The sequence below is a fragment of the Podarcis cretensis genome, assembly GCF_951804945.1.
Source record: "Podarcis cretensis genome assembly, chromosome: 2".
Lineage (NCBI taxonomy): Eukaryota > Metazoa > Chordata > Lepidosauria > Squamata > Lacertidae > Podarcis > Podarcis cretensis.
Window position 1 is genome coordinate 43,437,628 of NC_137171.1, and position 19,521 is coordinate 43,457,148.

A 19,521-nucleotide genomic window follows, 5' to 3' on the forward strand; every position below is an offset into this window, starting at 1 on the left:
CTAATAAGCCTGTGGTGCATCCTTAAATTCTTTTGCACCCAGATGAGTCTAATAAAGTCTGCCCACCCCATTCTGCATTAAGGCTTACAAACTGTGAACTTTTGGGCTCCAAAACCATGCCTAGCTTTCTCTCCCTCCCTCCATCCCTCCTCTGCTCTGCATTTTGCTAGAACATCCAGCCAGAAGCAGAGTTCTGGACGACTTGAAAGCTTGCTTGCTGTTTCTTGGTATTTTACCTCATAAAAGTATCGCCCTACTGCAGTTCTGGGGATTTCCTGGCCCTCTAGAAAGTTCACTCAGAAGGGAAGGCAAGTGGCAAAGCAGCAGGGGAAGATGTAGGCCCCACCGTTGCTCCCTTCAGCCGTGGCCTGTGTTTCGGTATTGCCAGCGAATACAGGAACTCTGTTAGGAAGTGGTTTGTTTGCTCACAGGCTGGAAGAGCCGTTTGAATCAACAGGCAGGAAATGAGGGTGTAGCCAGCACACAGTTCGAAGCAGACGGGTGGCCTGGTGTGCCTCTCCTGGGGCCGGGATGTCTCTTTCGGAGCCGGACACAAACTCTGAGCATGACCAAGAGGTACAGTCGTTTGAAGGGGGGTGATATCAGGATACTCGCCCCCCCCTTTTTTAATGATAACCAAACAACTGGGGAGGAAGGGCATTGCATGTGTAGAAATCAGTAGGCCAGTATCAGTACGAGGGAGCAGGAATCCTAGTCTTAAGATGCGGGAATACTGCGTGTGTTTTGAAAGTGGCTTGGGAACTGCACTGCCTTATCTACAGGTGGCTATGCATGTTACAATATACCCTGATGTTCATCTGTGTGTGCATTTGCTGCTCTGCACATCAGAGAAACGGACATGAAAGGCAAAAAAGCACAATGGGGTACAAGTAGCAGGAAGTGTTAACATTTGTGGGGCATCTGTGGGCAATGTGCCTCAGTCTGGAACACATAGACACATGCGAGAGCAGCAGTATATGTGTTTGAGGAATAAATGTTATCTTTTACTCATTGGAGAAAGGAGGGACTGTAGTACTTACAGTGGTACCTCGTATTACAGATGCTTCAGGTTACGGACGCTTCAGGTTACAGGCTCCTCTTACCCAGAAATACTACCTCAGGTTAAGAACTTTGCTTCAGGATGAGAACAGAAATTGTGCGGCGGCAGCAGGAGGCCCCATTAGCTAAAGTGGTGCTTCAGGTTAAGAACAGTTTCAGGTTAAAAACGGACCTCCAGAATGAATTAAGTTCTTAACCTGAGGTACCACTGTACTCTACTGAGCAAGGTGTCTGAGACGAAGATCAACAGAGATATAATATTTTGTGTGTAAAAGGGGGGGGGGCAGGGGACATGTAAATGTTAGGGGAGGCCATAACATACCTATAGGTTTGGCCGATGAGTTATCACTGCATATACTGGCTATCATGTGCCTAACACATTTAATGCCAGGCTTCATTGAGTAGATACATGCAGCTCCTTGCAGTGCTTTGAAATGAGATTACCTACTTTGTGTCCTGCTCAGAATTCCTTATTCTCCACCTTCCCTACCCCAATATATCCATTTCAGTCCAATATTCTTGCCACATCCTTGTGCTGGATAGGACGGATAGCATACTGGAGGCATATTGCCCCCACCCACCCCCAGCAGTTCTTCTGCCTATGTGCAGACTCCACAGGCTCTGTGCATTGTTCATAGGGTAGCAAGGGAAGCTGTTAAATGAGTGTCGTACTGTGTTGTACTCCCCCAGGCCAACTTGTTTAATTCCTTCCAGTAAGCCTGTGAGGTCTCTTTCCTTACTAGAAGACTTATGTGGATAATATTTAACTACAATGTGCCAAGTTCCCACCTGGGCATGTATCCTGTAGCTGGGGCACCACAGCAGGGTCAGCCTCTGACTCAGACAGCCTAGATTGAAGGTAGTGCCAGAAAGAATTTGCCAGCGCATTCCAAGTTGGCACCACTCAAACTGTTGTTACTGAGAAAGTGCTTCTAATTTGGCTCAACCTCTTAGTCTCCATCCCCCACCTACAGAAGCCAAGCTTTAAATGCACACAGCTTCATTTTTGTGCATATCCTTCACCTGTTGACTGTGTATCTATCCTTTCCCCTTCTATAATTATGCTCCCAATCTGTCATAGCTAAGATTGCAGTGTTCTTGGGGCATGGACCTGCCTTCTTATGCTTATGTTACTTATTCCTGCAGAGCACCATGTATGTTGATGGCACAATAGAATAATCATAATTTGCAAAAGGCTTCACAATCCTTATCTCATTTTATTTTTTTACCCTTACGACTAATCACAGATTTATACACATTTTACAGAAACACTTGCACATGGACATGACTGAGGGTTTTCAGCTCAGGACAAAAGCCCTCACTAGGACTTGACACATTTAGACTTCAACTCTAAGCACACATACCGTACGTCAAAGTGATGCCGTTAGGATTGGACTGGAGCTGCCTAAGGAGCTTAATGGTGCTACACAGCAAAGAAATGGATGCTCTCTTTCTTCCGATGGACAGATGGTGGAAGCATGGAGATCCTTTTGCAGTTCCAACCAAGAAGAGGCACCATTCTGGACAGCTAAGTTTTCATTACTGTCCTACTTATTGGTGTAGTCCATTAATGGCAAGCACAGTTCTGGGCATAATTTTAAGAGCCGAAGGTTTGAGAACTATATCTATTGTTCTTATTAGTAAAAGGAACCTACCGTCGTAAGAGAATTCAGCCTTCATAGTGCCAAAAGCAAAGGAACAGGGCAGTAATGGTCTGCTTAAACTTCCTAAAGAGCTCCGCATAATCCAGGCTGGCGTTGGATATGCAGTGGTTTGAGCAAGGGGTGTGTGAGAGGAGTCAGAGGGGGTTTTGTTTTGCTTTTTTCTAGCTGGGGAAGGGGGAGAAGCTGTTTGCCTGAATCTGAAATTATGGACTCTTATGTAGTTCTAAGGAGAGAGTCCAGTCGAGAATGGGAGAGGTTGCACCCAGGACTGCTGGGTTCTTGGACCATTTATCATTCCTATTTCGGTGGCAGACTGTCTATTGCTGTAATGCTTCCCTCCTTCTCTTTCGCCTGTTTCCTCACTGCAGTTATGCATGGTTTCTTTGCTCTCTTTATAGTAGCATTTCCATGAAATGTCTAGCAACATGAGAACATTTTTAGTACTAGCTGGATGCTGCTTTAGCTAACGTTCTGGGCTCAGTTGAGCGGAAGGGCAGTATATAAATAAAACTTTTATTAATAATATAATTATAATAAAAATAACACTTACCTAGTGCTCACAAACATTAGCAATAATTCCTTGAGCAACCTTGCAAAGTAGGTTGATATCTATATTTGCAGTTTGGTGACTAAGAGAGAGAAGGGTGACTTGCCCAAGGCTACGAAGGGGGCAGCAGGGTGGATTGACTTTAAATCGTGCCAACTTAAATAATGGATTTTAAACCACCTAGAAAGACCATTTTTAAAATATTGATTTTTTTACATCGCAAGAAGGTGAACCATTCACATGTCACTTACATACTAGTAAGTTTCTACAACAATGAAACATATTGGTTTGCTTCTAATTAGAACCTTTATACAGCCTAGTAGCATAATCTGCATTTTGTTGTCATTGATCGTGTGTCCTACCTGCACAGCAAAATCATATCTGCTTAGAACCAGACCTTCGGCTTAGCTCTGTGGATGTATGCAAGGATAGTAGGCAACAGGCATGGGATTGGGCTATAAGTGTACTTCCAATTGCATAAAATTATGTTTCCCTATTAAAGGGAAAGTCACTGTGCATATTGCTTCATTTATATGAACATCTGTGACTAAGTTGAGTTCTGAACAGATTGCAGAATCTAGGTAGTTGGGAGGCATAAAGTAGGGGTATAATATTCCCCATATGGAAAATCGATAACAGATAGGCTACTTACAAGGATTTTCTGAAGTTTAAAGAGAGTTTAAAGTTTAGAGTTTAAAGTTTGAAAAGAGAAGAGGTATCAGATTATACTATAGTTTGGTTTCAGTACTTCGAGGTGAACGGGTTATTTAAAAAATGTTTTAAAAAGAATTTGGGGAAACTAATTCAGAATTTGAAAAAATTGTAATAGGAAAGGATGCGAAACTGATTTCTAAGATTTATAAACTGTTATTGGAGTGGGAAGCTAAAGGCAAAATGGTAAAGGCGACAATGATTAAATGTGCTATAGATATTGGTTATAATACAGAAATGTCAGTGTGGGAAAAACTATGGGGGAGGACTATGAACTTCTCTGCCTGCTACCTTATTAAGGAACATTTACAAAAGATGATTTAATGGTGGTAACTTGAAACCCAGCAAAGTGGTGAAAATGTACAAAAAAAGGTCAAATCTATGCTGGAAGTGCCACAAGGTACAGGGAACCCTGATCTATATGTGGTGGTTGTGTAAATATGATAGAGAATACTGGGAGATTCTATTAAATAAAGGAAGATTTGAGATGAAAATTGGTGGAATTGCAGATTATGCAGCCAACAAATGACTACCTAGAATGCCATGGAGAGAGGGACTAGGAAGTCTGAGGATAAGAGATAATGATGAGTATTGTATGGTGTATATATAAGTTGTATAAATGCATAAACAAAATAATAATATAAATAAATAAATAGACAGATCACACATATAGGCTCTGTGGATGATTCTAGTGATATTCGGAATAGCACCCATTGAATCATAGTGCTAACCTGATTCCAGTGCCTGTAAACAACTCATTGTTATGTTTTCCCTTGCAGAGTGATCCAGGCAACTGGTCAGTGCTGGAGCAGCTGGGCCTGGACCAGAGCTCAGATTTCTCAGACACCAGTGTACAGCAGAAGTTGGATGAAGAAAAGGAGAAGATTAAGCGTGAGATTCGAAAAGAGCTGAAGATAAAGGAGGGAGCAGAAAACTTGCGCAAGGCAACCACAGACCGTAAGAACCTCTCCAATGTGGACAACTTGCTCAAGAGTTCCAACCGCAAGCTGGAGGCCCTGCACCACCAACTGCAGGATCTCAATGCACATATTGTCGTCAAAGACCCTGAAGAGCTGGGGGGTAAGTGTGTGCAATGGATGGGTGGGAAGTCAAGGGTCAGGTGCTATGGGGGAGCCAAAAAGCAAGCAGAGATTTAGGGCAAGAATGGGTAGAAACTGATGACAAGGTGCTCAAGCTTTTCTTAGGTATTTGTGGATTTAAGTCTCTCTCTGGCTTCCTGACGATTTCAGCTGGCAAGAGTTTAAAGAACTACAGAGAGGGTTGTTAAATTGTGTTGGTGAGCTTCCCTTGATCAAGACATATCAAATCTTTTAAACACCTCTCACGGTGAGCAAATCCGCGACTTTACTGGGTGGTGTGTGCTCTTTCCCCTAGTTTGGTGAGAGGCATTTAAAAGGAAATGGCTGGTTTAGCGAAAGCTGTCCATAGCTAAGTTAAAGAAGTCACTCATATAAAACAGGACTGGCGGCATCTGCCTGCACTTAAGAATAATTTTGTGGCATATAGAATAGGATAACCCATCCTGAATGCAAATTAAGAACAGATCTTCCAGTAGGCTTCTGTACTGGGAATAAGGGCATTTATTCTTAGAATTATTTCAGTATCAATACATGGGAAAGCAATTTTTAAAAAGCTTTTATAAAAATGTGGGAACTGCTTTAAAGTGTGAAAAGTGTCTCTCTTATCCCAGGGTACATTCTTCCAGAGTGTGCAGCATCTTATTTTGACTATTCTTCAAATGTTTTAAGACACTATCAAATTCTGCAAAAATGGGCTGTCCCTTCAAACAGTATAGATTGAGGCATGTATTGCTGAGTCAGGAGCTGTATCCCTCTCCTTTTATTATGCAAGAATCATTATAATATGACAATTTTAATTTGTTTTGATGAAGATGACTGTTAGCCTCTTTGAGTATGTTATAGAATAGCAAGCTATAACCTGCCATTTATTATTATGTAATAATTACCTTTCAGATTAGGCTTACTTCAGCTACTATTTTTGAAAACTTGCACATTTCACCTGCATTTTGTTTTGGGGGAAAGTTCAGAATATAGAAGTGAGTATTAATAATTCAGTTAGCTTCGTATTTGTCATTGGAGAAACACAGCTTTCCATAGGTTGCTACCTACAGTTCTTGAATGTTCATAAAACCATCAACAAAGCTGTGAAACTGTGTATTTGTGGTGTGTGTGTGTGTGTGTGTGAGTGAGAGATAAACAGAAAGAAAAGAAAGAAAGAAAGAAAGAAAGAAAGAAAGAAAGAAAGAACTCATTTGAACTGCCAGGCATTGTTTGTTTAAAAACTGTTCCGTATAGATCCACACCCTAGCCTGTTGGCACCTTTGTATGGTAGAGGAAACTTTACACTTTGCCAATCCTGTTTGTATGCTCCTCCCTACCTGGCTGTTCCCAGCCCCTTTTTCCTAATAAGCAGTGGCTATGCCAGTCTCCAGAGCAGAAACTTGGCAGCTGGCCTGTGCGTGTGCAAGGAGGCATTGGGGAATAAGCAGCAGCAGGGAGAGAAACATCCCCAAACCCCTCTGTATGAAGCAATCGAAAAAAGGCACAATGGAGCCCATGGAGCACACAGGCAGAACCTTAAAATGTCAAGGCGCCACTTCCATTCCAAGATAGCTTGTTACAACGATGGGGCTGCACCTTATGGAGAGGCAGCGGCCTGTGACTTTGCAAAAGAGGAAGTGGTTGCTGTTGTACCCGACTCCACTGTCAAGCACAGGCCACAAAAATAGGGGGAGGGGGGAGAGCCTGCGTATATATATATAACTGGGCTAGAAAGACTGCAGGGCTTGGGCGTGGCTGTTTCCTTTTTGCTTGGAGACCGTAGGCTCGGAGCCCCCTGCAAACCAGAGGTCAGAAAGGATAAGAGTTCTGGATGGGCCACTGTCTAAGCCTGTCCTCATTCAGCCTGTGGGCTGTAATGTGGTGTTGCTGACAACACTGCAAGTGTTCTTTCTCACCAAGTGCTTTGTAAATCTAGGATTTACTCAGTGGTGTACTGGCTTAGAAGATCTGAGCTGCTCTCTTTTTCTCTTTTTTTTCTGAAAAGGATTCATTCCAGTTGGCTTGCTTTACACTACATTGCACAGCAGTGAATACCAAGCAGTTCTGGCAGCCTTTCTCAAGAACCGGCCCCCAATCTTATAGTCCATTCTTTGTCTCTGGGAGAGAGAGAAAAGCGCTAAACTGGGAGTGTTGGGACCGCACCATTGCCTAATGCTAGTTCCACATGATGTCAGCTAGGGTCCAGAATTTAAAGTGCCAAAGTCTGAATACGACCTCTCTTAAAAGCCTTTGACCTATGTATTCAGTGAAGAGTTGTCTGCCCTGACATGGATGTTGCACAAAATACATATATTATTGTTTATGCATCTAATTGTATGCAACTCTTTCATAGATTAAATCACACTCAAATGCACTAGACCAGACCTGTAGAAGTTTCTCTGGATCCAGGAACATACTAGATACTGGTTAACTGAATTCAGCTTTTTTTCTCCTGTCTGTCTCATTGGCAATCTGCTCTTGGATGGAAAACATAATGAGGGAATCCTCTTACTAGGCTTGACAAAGCATCCTTTGTATAACTCTTTATATTTAGTATTTAAATGACAACTTCTTTGTAACAAATGGCCCTTTGGTTGAAACAAGTGAATTTGTGTTTTTATATAATTTGAATAGAATTCAGAAAGATTTCAACGTGCTCATACTGATCAAAGTAACAATAAGCAATGACACAATTTAAAGCAATATCTTTTTTTTTTTTTTAATGGATCCATAAAACAGTACTGAAGTAGCAAAAAAAGGGATATCATCTGCTGCTGCTTTAGGTTTTCATAGACACTAAAATCCTGAGTACACTCACATTTTAGCCTGGTACAGTGGTACCTCGGGTTACGTATACTTCAGGTAACATACGCTTCAAATTACAGACTCCGCTAACCCAGAAATAGTACCTCGGGTTAAGAACTTTGCTTCAGGATGAGAACAGAAATCGTGCGGCGGCAGCAGCAGGAGGCCCCATTAGCTAAAGTGTGGTGTAGAGTGTGGAGCCAGTGTGGTGCAGTGGTTAAGAGCGGTAGATTCATAATCTGGGGAACCAGGTTCGCGTCCCCGCTCCTCCACATGCAGCTGCTGGGTGACCTTGGGCTAGTCGCACTTCTCTGAAGTCTCTCAGCCTCACTCACCTCACAGAGTGTTTGTTGTGGGGGAGGAAGGGAAAGGAGAATGTTAGCTGCTTTGAGACTCCGTAGGGTAGTGATAAAGCGGGATATCAAATCCAAATTCTTCTTCTTCTAAAGTGGTCTTCAGGCTAAGAACAGCTTCAGGTTAAGAATGGACCTCCGGAACGAATTAAGTACGTAACCAGAGGTACTTAAAAACTCACCAAACTGAGCACAAAGCAAGTAGCTCTGGGGGTGGGGAGTATTCCAGAGTTGAGAGACCACCTCTGAGAAGACCTTTCCCTCCTTGAGGTAACCTGGACCTCATGGTTTTAATGGTTAAGAAGCAGTGCTTTAAATTCTGCCCAGAAAGGGGCAGCAAGTAGGTACAGCAGCCTGAAAACTGGTGAGATACCTTCTCCAAACTAGTAGACTGGCTGATACATCTTATTCTGTGCTGAGGTCCAGCAACCTCTAAACCAGAACACAATCTAAATGTGCTCATTGGCTTGATTCAATCTTGTCCCCAGTGCCTCCTGGGGGGTTACGGATTCCAAGATGCCAATGAGCCGGGATGGGCTTAAAGATGTGTATGCATCCCTTTGCATGCTCTTGATGGTCCCTGCTACGTGATGCCAGTTCCCTACCTGCTAGCTCATGCATTCGGATGGTTCCCCTGATAGTGGTGGTCTGGGATTTGTGCCCTCTTGGCATTAACCACTTTACTGTCTTCCCAGATGCCCCACAATCGCCAGGCAGCCTGAGCCGATCAACAGCTACCAAGAACCGCATTGCTGGCCTGGAGAAGCAGCTCAATATTGAGCTGAAGGTGAAGCAGGGAGCAGAGAACATGATACAGATGTATGCCAACGGTGCTGCCAAGGTTTGTGGATGTTGCTGGCTGGCTGCCTCCTCTCCTGCCCTGAACTTAGCTAGTCCCTGCGTGCTCATCCACTAAAATGCAAATATACCAGCAAAGCTGCCAGATGCAGAACTAGACCATTGGTCAACCTAGCTCAATGTTGTCCTCTCTGACAGGCAGCAGGTTCTCTCCCAAGTTCTTTGGCAGAAAGCCTTTCCAAACCTGAAACGCAAGGTGCTTTGAACTATGCAAGTATGCTAGCCTTCTCACCTCTGGCTGCCACTTGCTTCCAGCAAAGCCGGAATGGCAGGCTGGTTGCATGTATAGTTGCAAAAGAGGGAAAGTTCCTAGATTATGATATCAGCAGATAATTCCTGCTGGTCCGTGTAATTATTTCCTATTAGACCAGTAAACATTTCTGAGTACACTCTTATGCTATGGCTGTATGTCTTAACCGTTAGCTGCAAAAAACATCTAAATACAGTTGCTCTATTAAGCAGTGCCACATACGGTTGCACCAGGAAAATTTTGGTCCAGATATCACATGCAGTTACACATTTTCATATGATCTCGTCCTTGGGACCAAGATGGCAGCAGTTGACTGAACTGATAGGAAAATAACATTTTTGTGCACCTGAACTTTTGGGGGAGGCAGGCGCTTCTGTGGATGATTTTGCCGTCTTTGTTATCAGGTTCTCAGGACTGAAAAGAAAAAGAAATAGTTGGGTGGGATTCAATGTAGTAAAAGGCAAACATTCTGTCAGCACAAGAGTTTCTTCTTGCTGAACAGAATGTCCCCATCCCCCCATGCAATTCAAAACTGTTCTAAGGATTCCCCCAACCCTCTGGAGCAGATCTGGGGACAGGGTGAGGCACACTTGGAGGAAGGAAATGAGGGACAATCCAGTTGCTCAGGTGAACATTCCACTCGCGCAGTTATTTATTAAAATACCACTTTCAAATTTGCTGCGATTGGGTTTTCTGGTTTTAAATATTCACATTGGAAACCACTTTTGTTGAGGAAGCAGACTGGTTACTTAAAGGGATTCTGTAGCTGCTTCTGTTTTGAGGCTTACCCCATAGACTGGATGCCTAGGATGTGGTTCAGTATGCAGAAGAATAGGACATGATACCTCCAGGTTTGGGAAGCATGGGGGCGTGTTTTCTTCTGTTATGGCTAGGGACTGATTTCACTGAGAGCCAGATGGGCAGGTTTTGCCCTTGGATTGGGATGCATTCTAATGACTAATTCTCTCCTGCCGTCCCTGCTAATCCCACCCCCACCTGGCCTGCCCTCTAGGATCGGAAGCTGCTGCAGACAGCCCAGCAGATGCTACAGGACAGCAAGACCAAGATCAATATAATCCGCATGCAGATCCGCAAGGCTATGCAGGCTGACGAGGTGCAGCTGAATATGGAAGATGGGCAAGGTGAAGGGGAGGATAAAGAAGGCGGTCCCTGTGGCCGGCAGGCTGCTCTGCAAAAACCAACGTCCCTTACTCCCACTTTTTAACCTTTAAAGAGCCCTTCGAGAGCTGGAGAATGTCAGGAGCTCATCCTACACTCGAGTAGGACCCTGGCAGAGACACATGCCCGACTGGCATGTTCCCTCCCTCCTGGTTGATCGTTCGGGAGCTTCAAAGCTTTCTTCAGCCCAAACATCACAGCGACCGATGCCAACAGATACCGGCACACTTAGGGATCCACAGAGTCTTTGCAGCTTGCATAACAGACCACAGCAACTCAGCATTTTGGCTAATCTACTTTATTTACATATAAACACACACGGAGCACTGCAACATGGCTCCCCCCCCTCTCTAGCATCAGACAGCAAAGAGAAAATGAACAAAAGACAATAGTCCCACTTCACGGAACACAGTAACACAAACATCCTGTCTCCATCACTTCCCACTCTGTGGAGTCAAAACATACACCGTCATGTGATAGACAAGAATCCTATGACTGCAGTCATGGAGCAGGAATTCTAACAGAGAATGCTCCCTGGAGCAGTTTGAATAACCTCCACCTGGTGCTGGGGAAACTGCCCCCCCCCATTTCCTTGTGCCTGGGATGCATGTGTTCTGGGTTCCCTCCACAACTATTCCTGCCATCTGATGCAGATAGCAGATGCCTGACGCCCATCCTGTTACTTGCAGGTAACACTGACCTGAGCACCATCGAGTTGAGGATTGAAGAGCTGCGGCACCACTTCCGGGTGGAGCACGCTGTTTCCGAGGGGGCCAAGAATGTGCTGCGCCTTCTGGGCTCCACCAAAGTTCAGGACCGCCATGCCATCTCCGAGGTAATGGGCGCTTCGCTCAGCTGGGGGGGGGGAGGCAGGTCTCATACGGTCCGATTATATACACTCACACTTACGTGCACATAATTATAAATGGTTTGGGAATTGTTAACGGGTCCTTTCCCTAGGACTACTATAAGCAGCTAATAGGGTTGAAATCAGCCAAACTCCTCTCCCCATTCCCCCCACCCTGGCTTAGGTTTCCTCTTGCAGCATTCACTATGAATGAAGCCGTCTAGGGGAAACAAGCAGACCATCTGTTTGTCACAGAGGTTGTGGCAGGTATCATAATTTGCAGAGTCTCCATAAGCAGAGTCTGGCAGGAATCTGAGATAAGTTAAAAGGTCTAGGACATCTATTTGTCCTTCTTGACTGTTCTACAGTTCCCTCGCCTGTGACCTGTCGCATCCAGTTCTACTTGCTGCTGAAATTAGGAATGGGTGGGTTATTGTATTTGAGTCGCCCAGCTGCAAGCTCTGCTACTGAGATGTGACTTCGGATGTTTGTGAATTAATGAGTACTGTGCCTCCGTGTCATCGTTCATATGCCAAGAAGACTGTGGTATTAGTACAAGGTTGGGAAATGGGGTGGCGGATGGAACACCCATCAGTGCCATGTGTAGGATGTAGCCATATTTGTGCCTGGCCGTTTTAGGCACAGACCAAGCTGAACGAGTCGAGCCAGAAGCTGGACCTTTTGCGGCACTCCCTGGAGCAGCGTCTATCTGAGCTGCCTCAAGATCACCCAAAGGGCTGCCTCATCAAGGAAGAGCTCATCCTGGCATCCTCCCCGGCCTTCAGTGCCCGTAATACCACTTCCTACCAGCACAACCAATACAACACCCTCTCAAAGCCATCTCCACTCACAGGTAACTGGACTTAGCTTTGCTTGGGGTGCCTCCAAAGCCCCTGCAGCTCACCATTGCTATTTTTGGCGGGGTTTTCTGAAGTATTAAGCACTGTCCACTCCCTAAATGCCCCAGGGCTGTCCATAGTTAGCACCTCTCTAATTTGCTCAAGACTCCTTCCACGCCTCACTCTCTCCTTTCCCATACCTTAGTAGTGGGAGAACTCTTGCTCTCTCAAACCCTTAAGAAGACTCCAGGGAGTTGCTCTGCTTCGAATGCTCCTGAGCAGGGCCTGCTGGACCTTCCCCTTTGAGCTGTTGTCTCTCTTGTTGATAGGGATGCTGGAAGTGCAGCTGTTGGGCTGCAGCGAGCTGTTAGAATATGTCCCAGGACGCACCCGTGGCTCCACCGTCTCCCTGCCGTGCAACAGCCCTGGTGAAGCGCGGCCATCTTTCATGAGCCGCAGCGGGCGAGGCCTGTACAGCCGAAGCGGCAGCGTAAGCGGCAGGACCACCATCAAATCAGAAGATAATAGCAGTGAGTAATGTGGGGGCGGGGCGAGTTGGCAGGCTCTAAACTGGGCAAAGGGTCAACTGGAAGAAGGGAGACCTTCTAGCACAACTAGTTCTACATGGGGGGTCTGTGGTTCCTGTCTTTCTCTCAGCGGTTCAGTCAACATCAGGTGGAATCCTTCTATTCTGTTTTTTCTCATTCATCTCTAATTTAAGAGATTTTATTTTTATTTTTTAAATTGTCCAGTAGCACCTTAGAGACCAACTAAGTTTGTTCTTCATACAAGCTTTCGTGTGCATGCACACTTCTTCAGATACACTCATAAGAGATTTTGTTCGCTCTGCCATCATCTGCTGAAGAATGTCAACAGTAAGTTGGGTATCTGAAGACGCATTTCTTTTCTCTGCTGTCCTTTTCCTGGTACATGACATGCTGAGTGTTGGGACACACACCCTGTTTCCTGCTTCACTTTTTAAGAGTTAACACTTCTGAACTTGTTCCCCTTTCTTACTTGCTGTCTGTCGCTTTTCCAGCTTATTGGTACTCTTCCTCTTGCAGATGAGGTGAGTGCTGTGCTGAAGCTGGATAATGTAGTTGTTGGCCAGACGGCCTGGAAACCCAGCGGCCTGCAAGCCTGGAATCAGACTTTCGCAGTGGAGCTGGAGAGGGTATGTGGAAAGATGCATCCTTCCATGATGTTCCTGGTTGGGTCACAGGGGGTCACCAGTTTTATAATGGAAAGAAGACCCCTGTGTTTGCTATCCTTTTGGGAAAGGAATGGAGGGTGGCAATCATATTCATACCCACTTAATTTGCTGTTGGCCCCCTCTTCTCAAATGTCAAATTATAACTTTGTGGAGGAATGAGAGAGTTTATCAGGACTCATACACTGATATAAAAGAGGAATTTTGTTCATTTGTGCATCTCAAGGACATAGCAAGGGTCAGTAAGATTCTTTGCTCTTTGTACTCATCAGGCAGTAGACTGGTCAGCTATAGCTCTGGCACCTTTTGTGTCATATTGCTAAACTGTGCTTCATACAGAGAAAGGTGGTGAAGCTGTGTTGTCCCCCAGTGTCAGTTTTTATTGAGCCTTGGTATGGCAGTTGTGGGTACAATGTAGAGTCAAAGCCAATAAGCTGCTGCCTTTTAAAAATAAATAAATGGATTATTTCCCTTCCTCTCAGGCACGAGAGCTTGAGATTGGTGTGTACTGGCGTGACTACCGCAGTCTCTGTGCCCTGAAATACCTGAAGCTGGAGGATTTCCTTGACAACCAGCGCCATGAAATCCACCTGGAGTTGGAGCCACAGGGCATTCTCTTGGCAGAGGTAATAAAAAAGAGCCAAACTGGGCAGAACTGGGATATGAACATCTAGAGATCCAGCTAGTCAGATTTCTTAGCAGAATACTCTTAGATAAGATGGGAAATGCCAAAATACAAGAGTTATCTGATAATAGCAGAAGAAGTACAACCCCATTTTTGCTACCATTTTTGTGAATTTTAAGAAAGTCCTCAAAACAATTCCTATTATTATTATTCCTTCTACAGAGGCTAAGCACTTGCCCAGTGTACTGTTAACATGCAGCCCTTTGTAAAAGTGGAAGTTTCCTATAAGCAGCAATACATTCTCCCTGTATTGGCAGAAATAACCCATGCTTTGTTAATTTCTGTTTTTTATTTATTTAGGGTTGAAATATATTCTGGGAATTTTCCCCCAGAATATTCTTCCAGAATATTATTCTCAAGTGAACATGGGTGTCACTGTTTCACTTTGCTGGATTGCAACCAGCACAGGTGTTGCACTGAATTTTTAAAATTGTCTACAAAATTCCAAAGCAGACTCTTTAAGTTGCCTGTGGGTTTTAATGTTGTGTCCCCCCCCCATCTAAAAAGTGCTTTGATATTAGGAAAATGCAGTTTACCTACAACAAAAGCACCACTTTGAGAAAATACATTTAGCATGTGTACGGTTACTGTGAACATGCACAAAGAAATCCACCTGGAAAGGCTTTGTTCTTTTTCTGAAGCATTGCATCTCATTTGGATGCTAAAATATGGAATATTCGTTACAGGGACAATCAACAGACTGCTATCTCTTTCAGTGCCAGTTCAATTCCTGTGGGATCGTTTCCTCCCACAAAGATTTCATGTTGAGAAAAAGAATTCAAAACACCCCCAGCTTCTGCTTTGTCTCATTTTGACAGGATGAAAGAATGATCTCCAAACCATTTATTCCAGCCTGGAAACAGTGTTGGTGAACCCTGAATTAGCATGGAGTTAGCGAGGAAATAGATGTTGCCTCTCTATAGGTTTTCGGTTCACTGCCAAAACGCTTTTTATTTCAGCGAGCTGTCAGTGTGGTTTAATGCTTTTAGCTCTTTGCTTTTAAACTTGTTTTGACCTGCTCTTAATTATATGGTGCTGTTCTTCATAATCATCAGATTGTCTCCATTGTATTTGTTTTGATACGTTATTAGTAACTTTGCGAGCCACTTTGAATTTATTTGTAAAGAAAATCAGGGTAGAAATTTCCAAATAAAATGAATGTTGTAGGGATCTAAGACCTTACACTCTTACACTGGTGCTTATGGAGCTCTGATTTTCTGACAGTGCTTGGCTGTCCCTGTTTTCATCCTCATGACAGGGCTGGGCAGTGGGGAAAGATTTAAGTTTCTCTATCCAGCACTGTGATGGGAAAGAAGCTGAGGCTGGTGACAAGACTCTTGGGCTGGGGTATTGTTTAGGATCAGAGCTTTCCAAACTGTGTATCGCAACATGTTAATATTTCGGCTGCAGTCAGTGTGCCACATGAATGCTCCCCACGCCCCTCCTGGGGCTGGAAATGGGTTTGTTTAACCTTTGGCTTGCTAGTAAAACCGAATTACTGTGTCACGAAATGATGCATATCACTGATATGGAAAGTTTGGAAAGCTCTGGTTTAGATGGTTTTGTGTTATTGATAATAATTTTTCATATATTTTTAGATCTTACTATGATATATGTGGAAATGGTTCAGTTTGGTTGTGTACTTCCTGATGAGTTTTATATATTGCTTAGGACTACTTTTGTTATGTTTGTAATTCTGCAAATGTTTTCATGTTGTAAGCCACTTTGAGCATGGTTTTTACTATGTAAAGGTGGCATACAAATAAAATGGTGATGGTGATGATGATGATGATTTGCACGGATCACCTGATGGGAGTGTGCATGCCTCTATCCGCCTGCATGTATGTGGTGTACATGTGTGTGTTCAGGAGTGTGGGAAGGCCACACCCAGCACTGGCCTAGCAGCCCCTGGAGTGGTTGCCCTGGGGCTGAGAAAGACTAAGTCCCTCCCTCCTGCTCCAAGGTGGAGACGTCTTCTATCCCATTCTATGTGGGTGTGCTTTATAACCTACCCTAACAGCCTCAGCCTTGAGGCTCTTTTTGCAGTAGTGTTCATAGCAGAAATTATCGCCTAGTGTGCAAGCTCACCCTTGACTAGCTTATGTCATTTTCCCCTGCTGCAGGTTACCTTTTTCAACCCTGTCATTGAGCGCATACCCAAGCTCCAGCGGCAAAAGAAGATCTTCTCCAAGCAGCAAGGTAAGGGCTGGGTGAAAACGCCTAAAGGGCAGGCAGCATCTTCGCCACCCTAGCCTTGCCTGGTTTTCTCAGGTGCTTTCTTAACACACATTGTAGAAGGATTGATTGAATCACGCATCCTTCTGCCAACAGCTCAGCTCACAGGTAGCCACCGTTGTGCCCTCCAGGTGAATGATGGGAGTTGTAGTCCAGCAGCAGCACATTGGGTAACCCTGGGTTAGTTGGGAGAAGAAAACAAGCTGTGTTGCTGACTATGTACAATGGTATCCCCCTAAGGAGTCCTATCAGCATAAGCCTTGTGTGAGGGCATCCACAACGTGGTCTTCCCCTCCTATCCTCCCCTGGCACCCCCTGAAATTGACTTGTGGGGTTTCTCGGTGCATGGGGGAAGGAGGAGAGGGAGATCATTCTGACTGGCAAGCTGCAGTGTTTGCACTGGCAGGATGTGCACCATGGTGCAACATTGAACTCCACCCACAGTGTCATAATTTAGTGACAGGTAGGTGCAATCAGAGTTCCTTGTGGGGTATTGTCAGGGGTGGAAGTTCGATATGACATTTAAGAAGGAATGTGCACGTTGCTCTTACTGGCACTTGGAAATGGGGATGAGTCTAGTCAAAAATCCTTCAACACTTCAGGAAAAAACTCCCTTGCACAACTAGGTCAGGAAAGGGTTGGAACCCCCATCCTGGTAGCATTATGTCCACTTACATGTATGTGGTCTCAATGAGGGGTGGTCTTCCTTCTTCATGGGTACAGGCACTACAGGGAAAGAGAATGATACTGGTAACACTTCTCGTGTGTGTGTGTGTGTGTGTGTGTGTGTGTGTGTGTGTGTATAGTATAGTTCAAGGGTTAAAAGCACTTCACTGCAATATCTTAGTAATACTTACAACAGACGCGTAAGAGAGGACAGTGGCACTCTTGTATGGCATAGGGCTGGAGATGAGAGGATAGTGGCTTTCTTAAGGCCGTATAATAAGCTTGCAGCTAACGTGAGATTTGAACCAGATATGTCGCTGCTCACTTTCAGGCTGTAGGCTACACCAGCTCTCAAAACAGCTGTGTTATCACATGGAGGGTTTGGTCCTTGCATGAATACCTGTCTTTATGTACATATAAAATATGCTTAGATTTGGAAGGTATTAACCACAGGTCTTTCGGGAGAGAGAAGCGTTTCATGACTACATTGTTAGAATCATAGAGTTGGAAGAGACCACAAGGGCCATGGAGTCCAATTGTTAAAGTACTTGCATTAATGAAGACAGGTCTGAGGACCCACCTTCACTATAAAATGAAGTATTTTGTACATTTCAGTCGTCGTCACTAATTGCTTGTGACTAATGATTCTTGACTTAATGCTATTTATTTATAAAAAATTCTTTTCCCACCTTTCACCATGTGATTCCAGAGCTGGTTACAACAAGATGATACACAATTATAAAGACAAATAAAACTGTTGAGGGTCATATAAAACAAGTAAAGTCATTCCAAATGGCTAGAACCTGGGGCCACCCAGAGAATCTGATTGATTCAGAAGAGAACAGATTTCTTCATTATACATTGTTAACCTGTGGAATGCACTTCCTTAGGATATGGTGGTTGCTTTGAAAGGGAATTAGCCTTGTCCTCAGTTTGTTTGGCAGTCAGCTGCTACTAGGTAAGGGACCCCTGACCATTAGGTCCAGTTGTGGCCAACTCTGGGGTTGCGGCGCTCATCTCGCTTTATTGGCCAAGGGAGCCGGCGTACGGCTTCCAGGTCATGTGGCCTGCATGACTGAACCGCTTCTGGCGAACCAGAGCAGCGCACGGAAACGCTGTTTACCTTCCTGCCAAAGCGGTAACTATTTATCTACTTGCACTTTGATGTGCTTTTGAACTGCTAGGTTGGCAGGAGGAGGGACCGAGCAATGGGAGCTCACCCCGTTGCAGAGATTCGAACCGCCAACCTTCTGATCGGCAAGTCCTAGGCTCTGTGGTTTAACCCACAGCGCCACCCACATCCCCAGCCGCTACTAGATGATGCCTTATATGCTGCCCCCAGGTTCAGAGCCAGAGCCAGAGCCAGAATGTCAGTTGTGAAAACAGCAGTGGAAGAAGGCGATTGTCCTCATGCGCTGCATATGGGCTTCCCTGGGGTTGTCTGGTTGGGCCGTGTTGGAAACAGAATGCTTGCTTTGATCCAGCAGCACTCTCAGGGTTTATGGTCTGACATTTCTCCCCAAGGGAAAGCTTTCCTGCGTGCCCGCCAGATGAACATTGACATTGCCACTTGGGTGCGACTCCTGCGGCGCATCATCCCCACGGCCAACACCACAGGCACTTATAGCCCTTCGACGCAGATGACTCCAACATCTGGCTCCGAAAGCAGGCATAGCCTCAACTCTGGGTAGGTGCCCACTAGACTGGGTGGGTAAGCAGCCTGTGCAACAGGGAAACACAAGTTCTTTTATATTGTGGCTCCCTTTTTTTTCTTTTGTTGCTAGGGTCAAGGCAGGCATAGGTAAACTCCGGCCCTCTAGATGTTTTGGAACTACAATTCCCATCATCCCTAGCTAACAGGACCAGCGGCCAGGGATGATGGGAATTGTAGTCACAAAACATCTGGAGGGCCGGAGTTTGCCTATTCCTGGGTTAAGGAAAGAAGGGCATTTGAGGGGAACGATACATTTGAAGGGGCAATGTTGAGGTACCCTATTCTTGGTTGGGCACTAGGGTACCACCAGGTGGGTGTTGTCTAGCATTATAAGAATATCACGATTGCACTTGCTATCATTTGTGGCTGTGCCATAGCCATGCAGGTTTCTAGACCCATTGACAACTTCCTTCCAGGGCCCAGTTCACAAAGCAATCAGAGCTCCCCCCCCCTATAAGCACTTGCCTTTCTCCAAGAGTCAGAGATGTTCTCCTGCAGGTCTAGCTCTTGCCTAGGTTACCTAGAGTGCTGTCAGTGTGATGCTGAGGCCTGGAGGCAGTGATCTGGGTGCTGCTTGCCTCCATTTCTTACTCAACTGCAACCCCATGATATTATTGCCTGGGATTCTCCAGAATGGCATTTTCTCCTTTTCTCCAGGGACATTGCCATTGAGAAGCTGAGCTTGGATGGGGACAGAATTCAAATCGAGCAGGTGGGCCAGGATGACAGTGAGCTTCCTGGGAAGGTCTTGTTGGTAAGTGGTTGTGTTCATCCCCTTCTTTCATCTGTCTGCCCAGAAGTTGCTCCCTTGTCTGCT

The 19,521-nt window shown here is 45.0% G+C and overlaps 1 protein-coding gene across 3 annotated transcripts in view; it reads left to right on the forward strand.

Moving 5' to 3' along the window:
* PKN1 (protein kinase N1) overlaps nt 1–19,521 on the forward strand; it is a 55,593-nt gene that overhangs the window by 27,816 nt on the left and 8,256 nt on the right. The window contains exons 1-12 of one of the 3 annotated variants that reach the window (XM_079965967.1): nt 358–576; nt 4,761–5,061; nt 8,917–9,062; nt 10,342–10,471; nt 11,198–11,343; nt 11,995–12,208; nt 12,524–12,724; nt 13,259–13,368; nt 13,887–14,030; nt 16,213–16,288; nt 18,515–18,677; nt 19,362–19,458. In XM_079965967.1, the coding sequence (XP_079822093.1) occupies nt 532–576; nt 4,761–5,061; nt 8,917–9,062; nt 10,342–10,471; nt 11,198–11,343; nt 11,995–12,208; nt 12,524–12,724; nt 13,259–13,368; nt 13,887–14,030; nt 16,213–16,288; nt 18,515–18,677; nt 19,362–19,458 (1,773 nt within the window). In that variant the 5' untranslated portion in view covers nt 358–531. Of the gene's footprint in view, nt 1–357; nt 577–4,760; nt 5,062–8,916; nt 9,063–10,341; nt 10,472–11,197; nt 11,344–11,994; nt 12,209–12,523; nt 12,725–13,258; nt 13,369–13,886; nt 14,031–16,212; nt 16,289–18,514; nt 18,678–19,361; nt 19,459–19,521 lie in introns of those variants that run through there. The other 2 variants (XM_079965966.1, XM_079965968.1) reach the window with 2 other exon arrangements.